General features: G+C 38.6%; 1 protein-coding gene across 7 annotated transcripts in view; it reads left to right on the top strand.

Annotated features, from left to right (window-relative positions):
* ncam1a (neural cell adhesion molecule 1a) overlaps positions 1–20,515 on the top strand; it is a 301,283-nt gene that overhangs the window by 229,111 nt on the left and 51,657 nt on the right. For all 7 annotated transcript variants that reach the window (XM_042499386.1, XM_042499391.1, XM_042499387.1 and 4 more), the window contains exons 9-12: positions 3,874–4,024; positions 11,268–11,452; positions 11,887–11,983; positions 15,120–15,287. In XM_042499386.1, the coding sequence (XP_042355320.1) occupies positions 3,874–4,024; positions 11,268–11,452; positions 11,887–11,983; positions 15,120–15,287 (601 nt within the window). The remainder of the gene's footprint in view (positions 1–3,873; positions 4,025–11,267; positions 11,453–11,886; positions 11,984–15,119; positions 15,288–20,515) is intronic.

The following is a 20,515-nucleotide window of genomic DNA, read 5'->3' on the forward strand; positions in this document are numbered from 1 at the left end:
CAACAGCTTACTTTCTTTGCCTTCTTACTTTACTAAAGTTCCTGCAGTGGAAAAGGGCAAAAAGCTACAGTGTCTCAAGTCCACAACCAGCAGGTTGAAATATATTTGCTACTGAGTGAAATGTCTCAACAGCTATGTGGACTGCTTCTCGTGAAATTTAATACAGACATCCATGTTACCCACAGGACCAGTAGTCAAGACTTAGTTGATCCCTTGAATTTTCATCTACTGCCTTTGTCAGATCTAATTTCCCAGTTAATCAATAGAGTACTCCAAGGAAGACGTTTTTTGCTGGCTGATGCAGAAGTTACGGTTACCCTGGTTCCCTTGTCAAAAAAGGCAGTGGAGTTTTATTGGACTTTGGATTATTATAAAGAATGAGATGCGGCAAACAGAAGTTTATGATACTTACATGTTTTGTTCAGCAAGACAATCTGCACAAATAAACCCCAGTTTTTTTTCAAGTGTAGATGCAAGCACCAGAGGCAAAAAGCTAATGTTAGGCTAATGAACTACACCATGGTCACATGATGTGTTTGGTGTTCTGACGTTATGTAGTCTCATTCGGTCACTTCTTAGCAACCGCCTTTTTTCAGATGCATTAAACCATAAAATTCGCAAATTGGTTATTTACGGATGTATAGTATGTGTTAAAAAAAAATCATGAACATTAGTTGTTTAACATCAGTGTGGTAACATTTTCCATGTTAGTATGTTTGCATTTTGGTCAGCTCACAATGGTGTCAACACAGTCTCGCAGAGCCTCTAATGTGGCTGTAGACTCTCAGTCCTAATATTTAAGTCTGAGTCAGATTATTTGCCAGGTTGACTGCTGACAAAACTTTGCAATTCATGTGGAAGCCAGAAAATTCTCACATGGACTGCCTTGTAATTACCATTATGATACTTACAATTCATTGTTATTTATTTACAGATATACAGTATAGTATAAATGCAGTATGAGTCAGTCAGTAGGGCTGTACTGTTCTGTAGGTGGTGGAGAGGTTACTGTAAAAAAACACCCTTGTATCAGCTTTGATTTAAAATTAGCAATATAGAAGCAGCGCACATACAAAGTGAACTGGGTTCTTTCACTGCATCAGTGATAGACACAGCAGGTGCAGATTCTGGCTCCAGTCTCCTCCTTTGTAACAGTTGTAGTACAGAATTTCTGACAAGCAAAATGCGTGTATTGACAGGTTATGTAATAGAGTGTCAGCTCTGCCCTACAAAGAAGCAGCGACTACGCAAACACGGGAAACTGCGTGAAGTCAATTCCATGCCTTCCATTACGACTCTGCCGTTTCTAATTAATTTGGTGACGAATCAGAGTTGTATGATTAAAATCATTCATTGGAATTAATGAGTAATTCCTGTTCAAAAGGTCCGTCTGTTCACTTCCTCCTCTGTTGTATCATTAAAGCATTATTCTCAATTAACCTTATCCCTGTTTACATTCCTACAGTGTCCCCAGTGCAGCTTCTCCCTCTGTCACTGCAGTAAGGCAAGATTAATGCTGCCCTTTCAAAATGTGCCAGGACACTCCCTCAGATCTTCAGCATACAGCAGAAATGTTTCTGCCACATCTGCATCCCCGTGCTCTGTAGAGGATAACACCTCACGCCAAAATGCTAATACAACAAATAACATTCAATTATTTATAAAACATAACCGCTGAAGCACCTAGAATTTCTGAAATATTAATAGCAAATCATGGCAGGTAGAAGGAAGATATATATCCCCTGTTGGTTTGAACTATGTGTCGCCCAGAGGGAAGAGAAGCTGGTACTATATTTTTAACAGCTAGAGTTTTTATAGGGCCTGCCACGTGGCTCTTCTTTATTATTGATGTCTTTTTTTTGCCAGCTACCTTCTGGAGCACATTTTCAAGAATATATCTCAATTTATGTCCTGCTAGGAAGCTTGCATTAGTTTTCTGGCAACATAATACACTGTGTGAAAATGGCCATAAACTTCACTAAGAACAAAGAGAGCATCTCGTCCTTTGGCCTCATCTTTATATTTTGTGCAGATCAAACCAGCTGCAGTGCATGATTTAAAAAGGCAAGTGAGGTCACTGGCTACAGTTAGATGTCAGCTGCACACCTGCACCGACAGCTTGCTCAGTAGACGGCATCCCCAGTGACCCTGCTTATCCACAACACAACGGGTTCAACCAAGTAGGCAGGGCAATAAAGGCGCTCTGCTGAGGAAAATAAAAACAAGGTTAAACAATTCATTTGTCACAACTGCAATTATAGTGTTCCAACTGCAATTAGACTGGCTGTAAACCTGCAACTAGACTGCTAAATAGTAGGGACAGCAATCGACATACTGTAGGAGTTTGAAGTTTATTTTCCCAGGCTTTGTGCCCTCACCAATTTCCATGCTGATGCAGGGATAGTTTCTCATTGGCTATGATGTTCACTGTGTTGCTGTTTGTATAAGTGTGAGATAGAAAGTTTATTTAGCTAAAAAAAGTCCCACCTAAAAAAAAAAATCAATGTCAGTCTAAGTGTCCACTTTATTATAAATATTTTCACTGCTTAACATAACCATCAGACGGTGATTTCTGATGGGAAAATGAAGCTTTTAAATACCTCTCTTCAGTGCCAGATTCCATTAAGAAAAACATCGATTTAACATTGTTGAACACAAGTGCTGCTGATCTACTGTTGCCTTGAACACTGTTATTTTGTGACTTTGGCATTTAAAAGGGTTAGTGTTGATTCACCAAAGTTGCACAATAGCACAAACTAACTGACAGATCAAGACTGCAGTAGACCAGCAGCTCCCAAGTTCTGCCAGCTAAAATGACTGTTTTTGTCAATGAAGTCTGGTGACTTCTCTAAGAGAATAGATGGGGAACTGAAGACGTTAATGTCTTCACAGTCGGAAAGGGCTGTCTGATGGAAATGCACATCGGTGAAAGTAGTCTCAATATAGCATACACTTGAAGTGATATTGATTTTTTTAGGTGTGACTTGTATTAGGTGGCTAAAATACACTTTGTTACCTCCACAATAGTACAGTGCATTGCTTACATGTCAGACTCCAGCCTGCTTCTCCGATATGGGGGCATGTCGACTGAAAATTACTGTATGTTATACATTGACTATAAGTAACCCATAAAACCCCATTTCAAAAAAATCCAAAATATCCCTTTAAGATCGGCATGTATATTTTGATGTTTGAGATTGCTTTGTGTACATTGACTACCTGAATTTCTCAAAACCAGGGCCAATAACATTTACTCTGACCTAGAACTTTAATATTGGTGACATCCACTGTGAAGGATAAGGCTGGTGTATCTCTATATTTTTAGTAATGCCAACAAATCCCTAGTTAGTTCTAATCCCCATTCTGTCTGTGCCACTTACCTTACAATAGGAAAAATATAGAGTAACGCCGGCCTCATCCTTTGATTTTTTTTTTAACAAATGAAAGACATCGGCTTTCAGTCTGAATTAGATTCTCTATTTTTTCTCATTGCAGTTTTGTCTTTTTTGTTCATCCAGCTGCTCATCACGTGGTGTTTTCACACTACAATACAAATATCGGAGGTCACCTGTCAGTCAAGGAGTGTTCATCACAGTTTCTTTATATTGTCTTGTTTAGTTGATGAAGTTCAGTTCCCAGTTCATCCTCTGCTTTTTGTCTTATCCAGTTTATTCCAAACAAACTAGAAACAGAACCCAATGGCCTCCTTTTTTTTGTTTGTTTTTGTAGGAAGCTCTCAATTTTTAGACCAACAATTATAAAAACCCTCTAAAACAAGCTGAGCGAATCACAAAGAAGTGAGGTACGCATCCATTTCAATGAAAATGTCAGGCTTTGTAAGTGAGACTAATTACTTTCTCCTCTTCTTTGTAGAGCCTTGATAGAAACATTGTGGTACGCAGCCATGCACGAGTGTCCTCGCTCACCTTGAAAAACGTCCTGTTCACATACGCCGGCCAGTACCTCTGCTCTGCCAGTAACTCCATCGGCCAGGACGAGCAGCACATTTACCTGGAAGTCCGCTGTAAGTCACCAAACTCATCCTACACTTGCTCTAAATGTTTATTAGGGCTGTCAAAACACATCAACCTTTAGTTTGTAATGTTTTACTTTACTTATTAATGAATGAAGTTAAGAACATTACCAGCTGTTGTTATCGTTAATATTTGTTGAATAAATTGTCATTTTGACAAATCATCTTACTCTTAGACTTAAAGTAAATGCATAAGCCCAGTTGCCAGAGGAAAATGTTAGCATCACACATTTCTGCAAACCATGAGTATGTTACATTAGTATGTTTCATATGTAACATAGCAACATATCTAAAGTGACATACCTAAGATTACATGCATAAGAGCTGACTTTCTCACCGGCAGGGGGTGAATGACAGACCCTGCAGACTGCTGTTTGAGTCTAACAAACAACAAAAGCGAGCATTTTTATTGCAAGTCATTGCTGTATTTACAGCCAACATTGTAGCTCCAAAACCTTTTGGCTATAACCAAGTTGTTTTTGTGCCTAAACATAACCACACTATAACAGCATTGTTGAACCATAAATAAAGTTCTTTACATACAAATGTTACATATCCATGGTTTGCAAAAATGTAGAATACCAGCATTTAGTCTGGGGATTTGGTTGAATATTATTATCATTTTTGACAGTTCTGATGTTAAGTGATGCCAGATGTTAAATAATAATAATTTCACATGGCCAGAATCCTTTTTGGGGTGGCTGTTGCTCAGGTGGTAAAGCGGGTCGTCTTCTAATCGAAAGACTGGAAGTTTGATCCCCTCCTCTTCCAATCAACATTGAAGTATCTCTGGGCATGATATTGAACCCCAGATTGCTCCCGATAAATGTAAATGAATGTTTGAAAACTGAGTAGACTCATAGTGTAAAAGTGTTTTGAGTGGCTAAAACACTAGAAATGCTCTATATGAGTGCAATGCAGGTCCATAACTCACACCCACAACTACGCACATTAGAGACTTACAGTAGGTCAAAGAAGAAGTGCCAGAGTTTGACAGTTTCATTGATACTCAGCTAAAGGAGGTTCTGAACGATCTAAAGGCTAAAAGAATTCTTCTCAAGGAAACTTTGTAACGAGTATACATCTGTCTTGTGTTAGTCTTGACCTGGAACAGCTGCCTCAGCTGCTCCTGTCTTCAAATTAGATGTCATGTTATTAACAGTCTGTTAAAAACGTTAGTGACCAGCTGTCGATTGTAGAATCCCATTTTTTGCCCCTGATATATCGTCAGTCTACGATGTTCACTGCAGTCAAGGAGTAATTGCGTTGCAATTGACATTTTTTGGTGCCGAGATGTTTTCTCAGCATGTCTCTTTTTCCTCAGGTAGTGGTTTCCTCTGTTTCCTAAAATGGCTTTTGACAGCACCCTGGCAGCTTTTCCTGGCTCTGTTCATTAGCTGTTGATTTTACCTGTAGGCAGGAAAATCAATAACATGAGCTTTTCACAAAAACAAACACTGACAGACTCCACAAATATTGTGTCTTCAGATGGAAGTCTAAAGCCTGTTGCACCAGCTGATAATAAGTTGTATTTTAAGTTCAAGAACAAAGTCAACACTTACCGCTGGCTGTAAAAGGTTAATTTTAAATTAAACTTGCTACTTTGTCCATTTGTCCTATGTCTATTTACTCTCAAGTTAAAACATTGTAAAGTTTCACCTGGTGCATTTTCAGACAAAGAGAGAAGGACACTCCTGTAACAGAAATAAAGAGGCCTATCAGACTATTTTGAACATAATGTATGCTATCACATGCATACTAACCATTATTAGATATTTTGCCTATATCTTGTCATGAACTTATTAATTGTTAATAGTCATTTATTGACTATTAGTACTTTACTAAGGTGTGGAAGACTGTATCTTACCAGATACCATACCATGTCAAATATCAGTGAACATTTTTGGACAAGTTTCCTCTTTGCAAAAAGATTCTGCAAAAGTCAACATCTTGACAGCTACAAGTCTCTGTTACAAGCATGCATGTGCTTGTTACAAAAACTATGTTCAAAAAAGCTGAATTTACACATAGCTGGTTCAACAAGCTGCTTGGCATCAGGTGCACAAAGCTGCCTGATTCATGTGTTTATTTTGAGGGGTAAATTAAAACTCAGAAACACGGCTGATCAAGCACCAGCCTCAACCTGTAGAGCAACATTTACTTTGCAATTAATTTCTGTGGTTTATTGGAGAATTTAAAATATATCTATATTTATGAAAACATGGCACTAGAGTCAGAAGTATTCAAATCAGAAAATCAGAGGCGGACCAGGGGAAGAGCTTGTTAAGACCAAAGAAATGAAAATACAGTGTCTGGGCAGTCACCTCTGTTTCTGGGGATAAATGGTGGGCGAGAGAGCAGAGTTTGCTGGGTCAGTGGTACCACTGCGATTTGTTACCATGGAAACAAAGGGCTCAGTTCTGACATAGCCTGGAGGTACAGTGGCTTTTGTGGCTTAAAATTTCTCTTGCAAATTTTTTTTTTTTTTTTTTTTTTGCAACTGTCTGATTACTATGGTCTTTGAGAACCCTAACCGTAGACTAAAAGGCTTGTACAACCATTTTTCCTGTCACTGACGGTTATATAGCCCAATACCCCCCCCCCCCTAAATTGAAGCAGCAAGTCAGCTTTTTCACTCCATGGTTGTTTTTTTTTACCTGCATTCTGATGTGCTGTAGCACAGACTAAACAAAACTGCCCTAATACTTAGAGACTGTATGTCTTAAAATTGCACTGTTCTCAGGCGAAACTGACATACTTTTCCCTCAAGCAAAATTACAGACTCAGAAATTTACTTGTTCCTCAGTGTTTTGCATACATTTTCACATAGGTAAGTCAAAACATATCCTTAGCAAGACTGGATGAGCACAATGGAAGCCAAATCATACTTGATCTGGTTTCGAAATCTATCGAATGTTACCTTGCTAAAAAAGAAAGAGATAAATAAAGCCAATGAACGCTTAATTGGATTAATATGCCCTGCTCTCAATGCGCCAGCAATTTGCTCAGAGATATAATCACAACGCTGCATTGATAGAGTTGTTTGAGGGCTCGCAGTTAGCTAGAGTAATCAGCAAGTAATCAGGTAGCTGATTCACTGTTGCCAAGCAATTATCGATAAGAAAAGGTGCTTTGTCTTGAGCACAGCTCTCACTCTCTGTCCCCTCTATCACCACTCGCCCACTCACACAATGAAGACGTTATCTAAGCATGGAACTTCCTATCTGCTGCACAGCATGATCCCATTAGCCGGGCTGAGTGTGTCGACGCTTGCTGCTGAAGGACTGATAGGAAAGTGTTAATATCTTCTCTGTTTGCGCTCCGTTTTGTCAGCGGCTGAGGTTTGTTTAGCATGAATGTCTAATGAAAACACTGTTTGAGCTGCAAGCAGGTCACTTCTTATCTACACATATCTGTTCTGTTGGCTGTACAGTTAGAAATTACGACCCATGCATAGCATGCCGAGTTCAAAACACTGGGTGTGATGTTCTGCAGACCTGCAGAACATCAAATGAAGTGTTTTGAACTGCAGTGGAGCTTGAACTGCAATGGCGATGCCTATATTTGAAGACTGAACCTTAAGAAAACCACTGTTTAGGTTCATTAGTCAATATGTTTTCATTTTTTTACCATAGAAACCTACCCTGGACATGGTCGAATAAGCATATATATGCAATCAACTCACTCTAAAAGTATCAATTAATTATAAATATTACAAGCCATGACAATGGCTGGTCTTGTTTTCACTTTGTGAGTCTGTGTGTGTTGTGTAAAAATGTGCTCCTGGAGTAGCAGGAACTACCACAAATGAAAAACTAATTTGAGTCTCCCCCACTGCATTCACAGACTCCCAAAAACCTCTATTTAGAGAAGGGGATACAGCATGATACAGAGGGGAATTTGAATGAAAAAATAAAACGTCATGATATCACACATACACTCTCATTCTGTGGGTAACACTCTGTATGTATTTCATGTTGTATGTGACCTACATGAGCAGCACTAGCAGATACATTCCTGTTATTTGCAAAGGTATCAATAATCTCACCTAGACCAGCCTAGGAAGCTACAGAAATCAAACAGGCAGGTCACAAGCACTGTAGTGAGTCAACAAAGCCCAAAAGCAGCATTGATAGAAAGAGTGAGAGCCTAATCAGGACTGCAGGAGATGGAGCATTTATTGACTCAGCCTCGTCCATCAATTCCAGCTGCAGCACGCTGCAGAGTTTTCAGGGATTCGGGGTCAGAAGTGAAGCTTCGGTAGTGTCAGGGGCCACAGCGTTTCACGGCACTCAGGAAGCAAAGCATACTTCACTGCATTCAGAAGCACTGCTCAGTTATGTGAGCGGGATCTAATAAAAGGAAACAATGCAGGAAAACAGCAAACTCCTGTTATAGCCTCATACTGTGATGATGCACAAAAAAAAAAAAAAAAGGTTAAGGGTGAAGAGTTTTGACCAGATGGTATCAATCCAAATCAGTGAGCACGTCAAAGGCTTTTGCATGAATGCTAGCATAGCAGATATCAGAAAAGAGCAGTTGCAGTGAAAGTTTTCACAAACCCAAAAGCGAACCAGCTGAATTTTCTTTAGCAGTTGGAACTGACAGCTGTGATATTTCTGTGCACTCAGTGCTCTTGTTAAAGGTATGCTATGCAGGAATTGGAACAACATTAAAACTTGGCCCCTCTATGCTATTGTGGGAATGGTTCATTTGTTATAATGAAAAAGTCGGTATTTTAGCAAGCTAACTAAGCTAACTGCCTGCACCTACCTGTCCAACAGAAAACAGGCCAAGTCAGCAAATTGATTCTTTCCTTTAGCACTCGCCAGTGAAAGTAGATCCAGCCTCATATTCACTCTAGTTTTGGAATAAGCCCTGTCCATTTGGCATTTTGCCTTGCTTTATTTGCATTTATACATTGCTGTCTCCACAATCTTTATCACTTTATCTTGGATGCAAACTGCTACTGTATGGTCGCTATCTTTCTTGTCTTCTTTTTTTTCAAGTCCAGAGTCTCTGCAGAAAAATGCAGTGCCACACACTTCCAGTGGGTCATAAGTGATGACTGAGAGGGATAACTTTTGCATGAGTCTATACATTAATTTTTTGGAAAATCCTGCATAGTGTACTTTTGAAGCAACTACATTTTGTGTTGATTTTGACATCCCCTGTGGACAAAAGCAGTGGTTTTGGCATGAGCACCACCACCCCGTGGCGTAAAGATCTGGCTAGCGTGTGCATTTATTTGGAGGCTAGAGTAAGAAAGACTCAGCTTATTATTAATACTGTTTTTATTTTGAAACACAGCTGTTTGCAGGGTGCATTGCTATGAGATATTGCATGTTTTTGTGATTAAAGAAGATTGATAAGTCTAATATGAGGATATTAAAATAAACTCTTTGTTTTAGCCACCAGCATAAGTTCATATATTGATGTAAAACCACGCCTCACAATGGATTTCATGAGTCCAGTCTAAGAGGAAGAGGGACAAATCAGAATTAGTTTAGAATCCTTTCAAATTCCACAGTTCTCTCCATCTATTGAATGAACTCCCAGAGTTGACTCATGTTGTTTCTATTACTGTCCCATTTAGCTTTTTTTTTTTTTTGGTTCTTTGATCAATTATTTTCTTCTTGTCTTTGCTGCTGTGGCCTCAGGATCAGCCATAGCCATAAAAGTCTAAATAAAAATCTCCTTACTGCAAAGCTTTACTTGGGAAAATGTAAACACTCTTTAGGTCTGCGTGCCACAAATCGTGTCTGATTTTACGGGCAATCAGACCATTAGACATGCATTAAGAATAACTATATAGAAATAACCAATCTTCTCACTGATGGTCTTGTTTCTTATGAAGGTCATATTGAGGCATCAGTATAAAACTGAGACTGTTTAAAACCAGTTAAAAACTCCTTGTAGATGCTTTAACTCACAATTATGCGCCTGTTAGACTTACTTTGTAATAATGGCACTCAGCCCTGTGAGACAGTTACATTTTTGTAATTGCTGAGCTGGAGCATCCTGCAATAAAAGTGACTTTTTGACACAAGTTAAATGGGCAAAGACTGGCAATTTAATGTTCCATAAAAGCACCATAGGCTGTCTTTAAAACTTCAGTAGATATCATTAAAGACCTTGCCTTGAATGTATAGATGTAAGAAAAATAGAGCCATTATACTGCTCGCATTTGTTTGCCATTAAGATTTCAGGTTCTGTCAGCATTGCCGTGATTGCTCCAGCTGCCTTCAGGAGTGTGTTTTTAAATGTCTTTTTTGATTGCAAAGATTTCTAAATGAAGTATCTCACTGGTAGCTGTGATAAGATCTGCAGGAAATACTGAGAAGTGGAGCTGCAGGGGAGGAAGGCAATATTGCCATCCCACAATTCCTTGCTCCTGCGATAGAAGACTCCATGTGGCCTTTCCCGACTGACTGATTCTTATCAGCCCCGTGGATTTTTCATACAGAGATTTGACGGGTTTGATGATAAAACGTGTTCTCGTGTAAAAAAGGATGTAGAATCAATCAACATCTCCTCTCTCCTTGCTCTCACACACTTCTGGAATAAATTCAAGAGTTGCCACTGGATTATAGAAATATTACATTCAGATACCTATAAGATGAAAATGATTGTGATGTTTATTAGTATATGCATCCCATTGTCACCAAAGCAATACTGTGTGACAAAGAGATGTCTTGTTGTATGTGCAGAATAGCAATATTAAGATTTGGAAGTCTTTTAGTACAGAGAAGATAATTGTTCCTCTATATCCAATGTCTTCCTCTGTTTGAGATTATCAGGGAATTGAAGAATTCCTAAAATAAACATGCATTTATGCATCAATGATCTCAAAGTAGATTCACGTTTAAAAGAAGCATTTCCAGACGGCATTGCCTCTAAATGTTGCCTAGTTTAAGTTCAGTCCAGTTCTCTTGGACCATGGTCCCTCTTAATCTAAATATTTCCTCGACCTTATGACAATGTCCAATAAAAGTGGTTGGAAAATAGGAAAATATGTAAATGTTATGACTATTCAGATTCATTGCACATGACTACCTCAAGAAATTGCACACAAGCAGTCATTGTCATTGTTTGAAAAGGATAAACTTGCATTTTGTGATTTTATTCTTGGCCAGATGAACAGATTGAGTAAACACTTAGATTATCAGTAAACTCTTCCAAATATGCTTTGTTGTGATATTTTCCATCTTCACTCCCTTATGTGCTGCTGCAGATGCTCCAAAGGTCCAGGGTCCAGTGGTGTGGTACTCGTGGGTAGGAAACCCAACCAACATCACCTGCGAGGTGGAAGCTCACCCCAGAGCCTCAGTGGTTTGGTATCGAGAGGGCATCGAGCTGCCCTCTGCTAACGACACCTATGTGAAGATCTACAACACACCAACCATCAGCTACTTGGAGGTCTGCTGCACCTTTCTGACACACAGAAGCACAGTGGTTAATAAAGCATAGAGATACGTGTTTTTGGAAAAATTGACCATCGTGGCAAAGCATGTCATCCTCCACAGGAATAGTTAACATGTAGTTCTGCAGCAGGTCCATGATTGTAATAGTAGACAAATTATTGTGAACCGAGAGCTCGATGCAATGTTAAAAAAACAGTGTGTAATGATTAGTTTGTAAAGTAGATACCTGTGCACCTGCATAGCGACCACTTTCCACATGAATCACCCTCAATCAGCCATGAATAAACCACTAAATGGCACAAAACCAGTAACTAATGATTATCTCAGGATCATGGGTCTGCTTGCATCTTAGTGGTATTTTTCTTCTTGTTCTCTTGCTGTGCCTCACAACATGACCTCTCAGTATTTGTGTCTTTTTCTGTCTCTCAGGTTACCCCTCTTTCTCAGAGTGACTTTGGAAGCTACAACTGCACAGCAACCAATGCGATGGGCCGTGAGTCCAGGGAGTTCCTCTTGATTGAAGCAGGTTTGTGCGCTGAAAAATTTGCATTTAATTTCTGTAGCATTTTAAAGTCTGTAGCATTTTTTTTTTTAGATCAAACACAATTTTAAAGAAAAAGGTAAATCAGATAAGTGTGAAGTTGTGAAGTGTTTGAGTTTTGAGAACAGCACCCACCTGACCAGTCTGTGATGCTTTGAGTTAAAGAATACAGAGGAGAGGAAACAGTAAAAGTTACAACATTATAGATCCAATCACCCACAGCGAAATGGTCATTACAAGGTCAAGTTTAATCCCCTGTGTGGGAACACAGTTAACAGCTTAGCAATATAACCAGGGGCAAGGCCCAGTATAAGTTATGGATAACATTTTAAAGAAAATTTATTTATTTAGAGGCCAGAATAGGGAGCAAGGATGTGTGAAATGTTGTTCAAAAGGTGACATATAAATAGAAAATAAACTATAACCTTGCTCAGAATCACAATGCACACCAGAACAGACAGGTAATGAGCAAACAATCAATTTGCAGTGGAATTGTCCTTTAACCCTGACATACAGTTCATATTTTACATCTTCACAGTATGGTTCAGGTTAATTTTGAATTTATTTTGATGTGATCTTGTTACATAACAAGATAACATCTTGGTTGAAAACTGGCCAGAAGTGGTGGGAATGCAGACAGTGACAATATCAAGGTTCAAATGAATGTCATTTGGGGCATTTTTTTTACTGTTGTCAAATGTTAAAATGGGGTCAAGTTTGACCCAAATATTATGTAAGGATTAGGATTACATTCTTGATGATGTCTTTGATGTAATTTAGCTTTATTGCCTTTGCCACCAAGGAGGTTATGTTTTTGGTTCAGTTTGACCGTTTATCAGCAGGATTGCAGATAAACTACTGGCCTGATCCTCATGAAATTTGGTAGAAATGTGAAGCACGGGCCAAGGAATAAGCCATTAAACTCTGGGACAGATCCAAACCACAGGGCAGATACACGAATTGTTATTCACTTTCATCAATGTTTCCAGATAGGGAATTTGGCTTTGGCTGAATAAATGTCATGAATCACTGTAGTTAAGTATAGTGATAAAACATAGCCATTTGTAGAAATATGATGACTCCAAAATGCATTTAACATTCACGTGTACTTGAAATCCTCTCAGGTAATCTACACAAGTATTGCTCAACCATATTTTGTCATAATTCTAATATATCAGAAGATTTATATATATAGTGGTTGCACTTGCAGATTTGCATATCATAGACAACTAAACAATTGGCCTTGGCAGAGGTCTGTGCTCTCTGAGTGCCCTTCTAGTTTGGTATGCAAATTGTTTTGGAGTCATTAGAGGAGGTAGGTCACTGAGGACCTTGTCTAAATACAGTGCGGTCGAATTAATTGTGCTAACAACCTCAGCTGCCACTGTGTAATATACTGTAGGCCCTTTGAGGTGTTTTCTCTTGGCTTTTTTATCTGATGCATGAATCATTAAAATGCCTAAAGTGACTCCCACCATCCATAGTTGGACTAAAAGGGTACCAAAAAGAACCCCACTCAAATACATCTTCACACCTTATTTTCCACATTGATATGTCAATGAGAAAATTCGACAAGTGGCACGAGGCAAAGAGCTTCACTAGACAAAATGATTTCAATTTCAAGGGCAATTAAACAGCCTCTGCATTACATTCTAATGGCACACAATCCAGATAAGATGAGGTAGGTTTATTTTTACAGAAGGAGGACCGGTGGTGTTCCTGTTTGCATGATGGCAGTGGGAGGCTCAGGGAAGTTTGCACACAGAAAGTGATTAATGATGAGTTGATTCCTTCACATTTTGGTACTGAGAGGCATCAAGTGTTGTTTTGTAATTGCCAGCACTGAGCAGTGCTTTCAGTACATTCAAACTATAACATTTATTACATCAAACAATATAACTGTGAGCTTTTAAATTCACAACGATGAGTTTGTTGTTCTTAGAAGGTAAATGGCGTTGCTAGACAGAAGGTCATGAAGAACTACAATCACAGGGGTTCGTCCTCTGGGGAGCATGGATGTAATTAGTAAAGTCTTGGTTGATTTAAATGAATTAATTTTCTTATGCACAAGTGAAAGTTGTAACTTTACAGAGGCACTAAAGGAAAGGTCAAAGAGTCACATCATTCAAAAAAATTATGAATATACTGTATCAGATTTTATGAACAGTAATTGTACAGGGACTGTAGACCCAAATTAAATGGATGTCATTAACATGCACCGGACATACTTATTACCATCATTAGGGCCTGCCTCAGAAAGATAAAAAGACAGCATTACACAATCATGTCTACAGAAGACTACTAAATCGTACAGAGTGCTCCATCTCTGTGACACTGTGTCCTATCCTCATGAATCAAAGTGTAACTCAGGCTGGAGGTAAAGCTGTTGCTGCAGGCTTTTTTGGGCATGTCCAACAGATCTTCAGTAATTTAGTGACCAGAGGCTTTGGGTCACCAGAGGCATGCCGGCAACCACAATTGTCAAAGGGGCTGATTTAGAGCGGTACAATATCAGTTGTTGTAGTGACTGTTATCAATCTGAGTGAACCACACAGGCATTACAGTCTTGCAACACTACACTGTAGAGAAACTGAACTTCTTTGTCATCATGCATAATTTTCAAGGCTCAAATACTTTATTTCAGAGGAATTACAGGTATTATATTTCCAAAACTAGCTTTTCAAATGTACCGCTTTTAAAGCAGTTAGTCGCTCTGTATTTTCATTGAATCTGTTAAGGCTTTTTTCTCTTTTTATTCATTTTCCTTTGATATATGCAATCAGTCAATCAGTAAATCAATACGTTCACTGTTTTTGGTGGATTCATGCAAAAAAAAAATAGTTTTCGTCATGAATTAAAGGTAAAATGACTTTTTTTTTCTTTTTTTTAACCAATGGTCATTTTGTGGGTGAAGTTTTCCTTTAATCAAATAGTATCTTGAAAATCTTTTTTTTTTTTTTTTTTAATTGTTCCTCATGGGCATTGGGCATCAATTAACATTGTATACTGGGAGTTAAATACATTATGTGAATCATTGTATTTTATAGTAATCTTTGCATCACAGCCAGCTTTTAGATTGAGTTTTTTAAAAAGGATGTTTTTTTCTTGCGCTCTGTTGCAGAGGTGCCGTCATCACCAGAAGTTTTCCACGTGGAACCTTTCTCTAGCACCGCAGTGGTAAAGTTTACGGAGCCTGATTCCTTGGGTGGAGTGCCCATTATCAAGTACAAAGTGGAATGGCGTTTGCCTGGCCAGGATTGGACTGGCAGTGAGCACAGCGCTAAGGATGGTAAGTCAACCACCTCTCCTGATAAATGTTCACTGGATGGCTGCTCTGTGATTCCCCTTGGCTATCAGAAGCATGTTATAACACCTGTGCAATCTCAATATATTTAAAAAAAACATTTCAAAGAATTCTCACTTTGTGCTTTTTTACCATCATATTATGTCAGTGACATAAAAACGCCTGCTGTGACACTGACTTCTGCACAGTGTGATTCAGAGTTGAATTGCTCTTTAAGTCCCTGAGTCACCACCACTTACATGCATTTTCCTTAAAAGCTTTGAAAAGTATATTTTTAATCACGCAAAGTGGATGCAAGGGATGTTATTAAATTCACTCTTCAGGGTCAGTGTTTTTCTGCAGTCTCTTTAAGATGCATCACCTGCATCAGCTACACCTTAGTACCCCGTTAAGCTGTTTAAAGCCTTTGCAACCAAATGATGCATCTTGCTGCAAAAGGCATCTCAAAGAAGGTTTTACTCAGCCTCCAATATGTTTTGATAAATAACAGAAAACTGTTTAGAAATTCTGTAAAAATAAAAAGGTGTGAATTAAAAGTTCAGATCTTGCCTCTTAGTCATAAGGTATTAACTCTTTGAGTATCAAAATAATCCACTCATTGTAATTGTAACAGTGTGAAGAGAAGCTGACTTTTAATGGTGCAGCTTTCACAAAAGTATCATATTTCTATTATATTGTCCGACTCCAAATAAATAGACAGAAAACAAGGCTCAGGTGGAAAAGTAGCAACATGGCAATATTAGCTACACTCTCTATTTCCATTACCCAAAGCACAGTGGAAACTGAAGCGCCAGGATATATACCATGGGTGGATGGGAATATGTAAAAGAAAATTAATACAACTGACTAAGTCCATGAATGTTTGATTTTTTCATCAGTACATTTTTCCCATCACCATGGCTTTTATACTCCTGGAAAACTGACTCCATCCATTCATATACAGATATTGGCTGCATGTTGAAAACTTGTGAACATACAAGCAAAAATGACATAAAATTATCATTGTTGTTGTTATTTTAGGACCTGTTTATTTAGAGAGAATCACCAAGATGAAGGAAATATGGGCCAAAGCTGCAGGAAAACATTTCTGCTAGCAACAGTTAATCCAAACGTGACAGTAGCTGATGTCAGGAGGAGAGGTGGAACACAGCGTAGCCTAAATGACAGTCAGCTCAGACACTGACAGGCCCCAGATAATATCCCCATCCCACTGAGGGTTTGTGTCTCTTACAAATCTGGATGGTTCTCGTCTTGTCTGCCACATGGGACGTATCAGTCTGTGGCTGACAGCCTCCACTGTCAACTCAAGGCCCAAGAGCCGCCTGTCAGGCACAAAACAAAGCACAAGCACCCACACAGCAACTGTAAATGTTACCAAAAATATCTCATTCAACCACATCCAACCACAACACACACCCTAGCCTTTTTAAAACACACGTACACGAAATGCAACATATCTGTAGCACTATACATGCATACATTTGTTACAGTATGTAGCATTAATATGTAAAATCAGGATCACTGATAGAAATTTAGGCTCTAAAATTCCATCATATGCAGCTGAGGACTCTTATCATTTTTTACAGATAAAAAAATTATCAAGTAGATGAAATGCGTCAATAAAAAAGGATATTTAGTTGAAAGTGTCTCTTACAATATTGTGAACCAGGGCTGCCATCACATGTTTGAAAGCAGTACTGCCATACCACACCCATTACTGTGGGTCCATATATAAATGCCTACAGCTGCAGCGTGCACACAGGAAGCTACATGTCAAAGTTAAAGTATACACCTGCCATGCTGTATCCTAAACATGTCTATTAACTCTTTACATTTTAGGTTTTATGCATAACATATTAATATTTGCCTGTATCATATATGGTTTGTAGTGCATATTACATATTGTAGCTAAATCAAGGTTGCAAATAGATGAAAATGATCAATCTTTACTGTACTATAATGGCAACATGCTTGTTGTTATGCCCTTGAAGCAGAAGGGCACGGGAGGTAATGAATAAATTGCTATTGTGTCAGTTGTAAGACTTACCATGCTATATTTGGCTACACTTTATCTTAAGTTACACATATTCACCATTAATTAGTTGCATATTAGCATGCATATTAGTAGCATATTTGACTTTTATAAAGCACTTATTAATGCCTTAGTCTCTAGATGATTAGTTAAGCATTTCCATCATGTTCTCCTGGTGTTCCAAAAAAAGCTGATCGGGTACTAAGAGGTACTAAAAGGTGATGTGGAAACACTGCAGATCACTGATTGGTCAGAGAGAATCGTCACTGCCTCATTGTGTCATCAATGCGCGGCACACACGGAATACCCTGAATAGTACAAACACATGCCCGCCATTTTTAAACAGCTAAGCTGTTGTAGCAGCTGCAGTTATGTATCTTTTTTTTAATTTCCCAAAATGGCAACCAGAAAGATCGAACCGTTGTCGCTCGACAAGGTAGAAATGTTCCTCACCTCGCTCGTCGACGAGCGTATCCAAAGAGTGCGTGTCTGTGCATATGTGTGTGTGTCACGTTGAAGATGACGTCACGGCAGTTTTGCACGGTGTCGCTATTACGACCAGCTACAGTGAGGCAGTACTATCTTCAAATGTAAAACGACGCCCAGAAAATTACCCAATACCAAAGAGGGTAGAGTACAGTAGAGTAGAGATGGTACCATGTAGTGGAAATGCGCCTGTAGTCTGACCACTCAAAGTGCTGCAACACTACATGTCGAATTCACCCAGTCCCACACCGGTGGCCGACTTCTCAGCTTTAACACACATCAGGAGCAATTTAGGGTTCAGTATTTTCCCCAAGATGCTTTGATATAAGTACTGGTTGAGCTAGGGATTGAACTGCTAATCTTCAGGTCAGTGAACAACCCGCTCTACCTCCTGAGCCACAGCCACAAGTTGTACCACGAGAATAGTCATTTTCCCTTCATAAGACTTATGTAAACAAAACACAAAACTACAAGTGCTGAAAGTGTCCAAATAACTCTAAATTAATCGTTCCAACTAAAAGTCTTCTACCCATTCTTAAGTGAGGTGTTGTAATTAATGGCTTCGTGCAGGGGTCGGGTTAGTACTCCTTATCTTAAAGAGAGACGAAGCAGGGACCCCTGCTTTTGAGGTAGGACGACCCACTTTCACAAAGTTGTTGCAAAGGCAAAATATGCTCAATCCAGATTAATGTGTCTGTTCAGACATATCTGATTTTCTTTTAAATAAGAAATGATCAAACAACAATTTTCACCCCCCAGCAGTAACTCTGAGGACCCCCTAGAGTTCCTGGACCCCCTGTTGAAGACCCAGGGCCTTGTGGTTGTAGAATATGTTCATGCAGAATAAGGCACTAATAACTGTTTTATAATGATGGATAAATAACCAATATGCTGCTAATATGTATGCAATGTAAAGAAATCCCATGGAAATATCCAAACCAACAATGTGTTCATCTATCTCTCAATACTTTCTGAGTCAATACTGTAGCAGTTTCCCTCAGAATAAATAAAGTTCTGTCTTATCTTATGCTCCCGGCCCAGCACTCAGGCCAAAGCCCATTTATTCTTCCTGAAAACTTAAATCTTTAAAAACAATTCACATAAACATAGAGACATTTTTTAAAATGGCAAATTGATTTTCTTAAAAAAAACAAAAAAAGCTAAACACTGTGTTTTTTAGCAAATGTTATACAAATCAGGATAAAAATAAGTCCTGCCTTTATTGGGGGCTATTTTAGACAGCAGGGAGATAGGGATTGACTCAAATTAAATTGCAGTCAACGTGCTGATGGTAATGAAGCAACATGCCACTCATGTACCTTATTGATGTGCTCATGATAGATTTTTGGACAACAGTTGAGTTCTATGGCACAGAAGAATAAGGTATCAGGCTCTGCATGCACAGACAACAATTGTCAGTGGGAACAGACATGGGATTTTTTGATAAAAATAAATAATATTTATAGCCTTATAGCTTAATTGTTGCATCCTTTTCAGTGTTGCAATTGACGCTGACAAACAAAATGCAAACATATGTTTCCTGTGTCAGGGCTCAGTCTGCAAAATGAACACAGCCAGGCTACTTTTTGGTGTTTGTATCAAAAATATATGATGTAATTGCTGTATTTTCAAATAACAAAACCTGGTTCAAAATCTTAGCAAATGCTCAGTCGAGGTAAGAAATAGACCAGGTCATTAATGCCATATGTTTCCTTGATCCCTTCAAGATTTATTTTAAGACACCAACACATAGTCATGGATGCCGCAGTAAGCACGCAGTAACTGTAGCAACACAATGATTAACACACACCAAAGTCAGTCAAATTTGTAACAATTGTTGTGATTTGTAGAGAAGATAACCTTTTAGAGAAGCTGCGGAAACCAGCATGTGGTAATCATTGGTAAATTACTCCGGGCCAGCTGGAAATCTCATCTGAACATGAATGGTTTCTGCAGCGGCATCAGTTTTACTGAAGCTGGTGCTACTAAAAGCCTGGTTGTGAATTAATTTGGCCTTATGCTTTTTAGCTGTACTCATACAGTTTCCCCAAGCAGTCACTTATGCGTGTTTCATTCTGAAAGCCCGTCTCATTCAGACATGAATGTGAATCACTTTTAGAATTTTCTCTGAGTCACAGTAACAGAATAGAAGTGTTTCTCAGGTGTTTTGCATTGAGGCCTACATTTGTTCTCAGCCATAGAATTACTCAACTCTTTGTTACACAGTGAAATACCAGCCAAGTGTCTTTTTACGTTAGAAGCCTAGGAACAAGTATGTATCTGTGTATCCTGATTGAAATATCATTGCCTTGCTAATACTGTTTTAACAGTGTAGTACATTTTAATTTTAAGAAATTTAACCTTTTTCAGGGTGTCCCGTGTCCTTAAATGTTTTCAGTTCAACTGTATAAATTTTGACTTTTAAAATCATCAAAGTTTGGAATTTAAACTAAAATAAGCCAACCTCTTTGCATGAAAGTCCACATTTTTGATGTTACAAATCTTCTAACCTACCACTGAACCCTAATTATTTACGTATTGTTGCACTATTCCTACATAAACCTTCCTCTGCACAGGACCACATTAACACTTGTGTTAATACTTACCTGCTATATTTGAATAAGAAAAGTTTGGTTGAAAATAATCTGGAATAGGTCTTAAAAACATTATATTGAACTTGTATTGCACTTTTAGA

This window comes from Plectropomus leopardus, chromosome 13 (genome assembly GCF_008729295.1).
Source record: "Plectropomus leopardus isolate mb chromosome 13, YSFRI_Pleo_2.0, whole genome shotgun sequence".
In the NCBI taxonomy this organism is placed as follows: Eukaryota; Metazoa; Chordata; class Actinopteri; order Perciformes; family Serranidae; genus Plectropomus; species Plectropomus leopardus.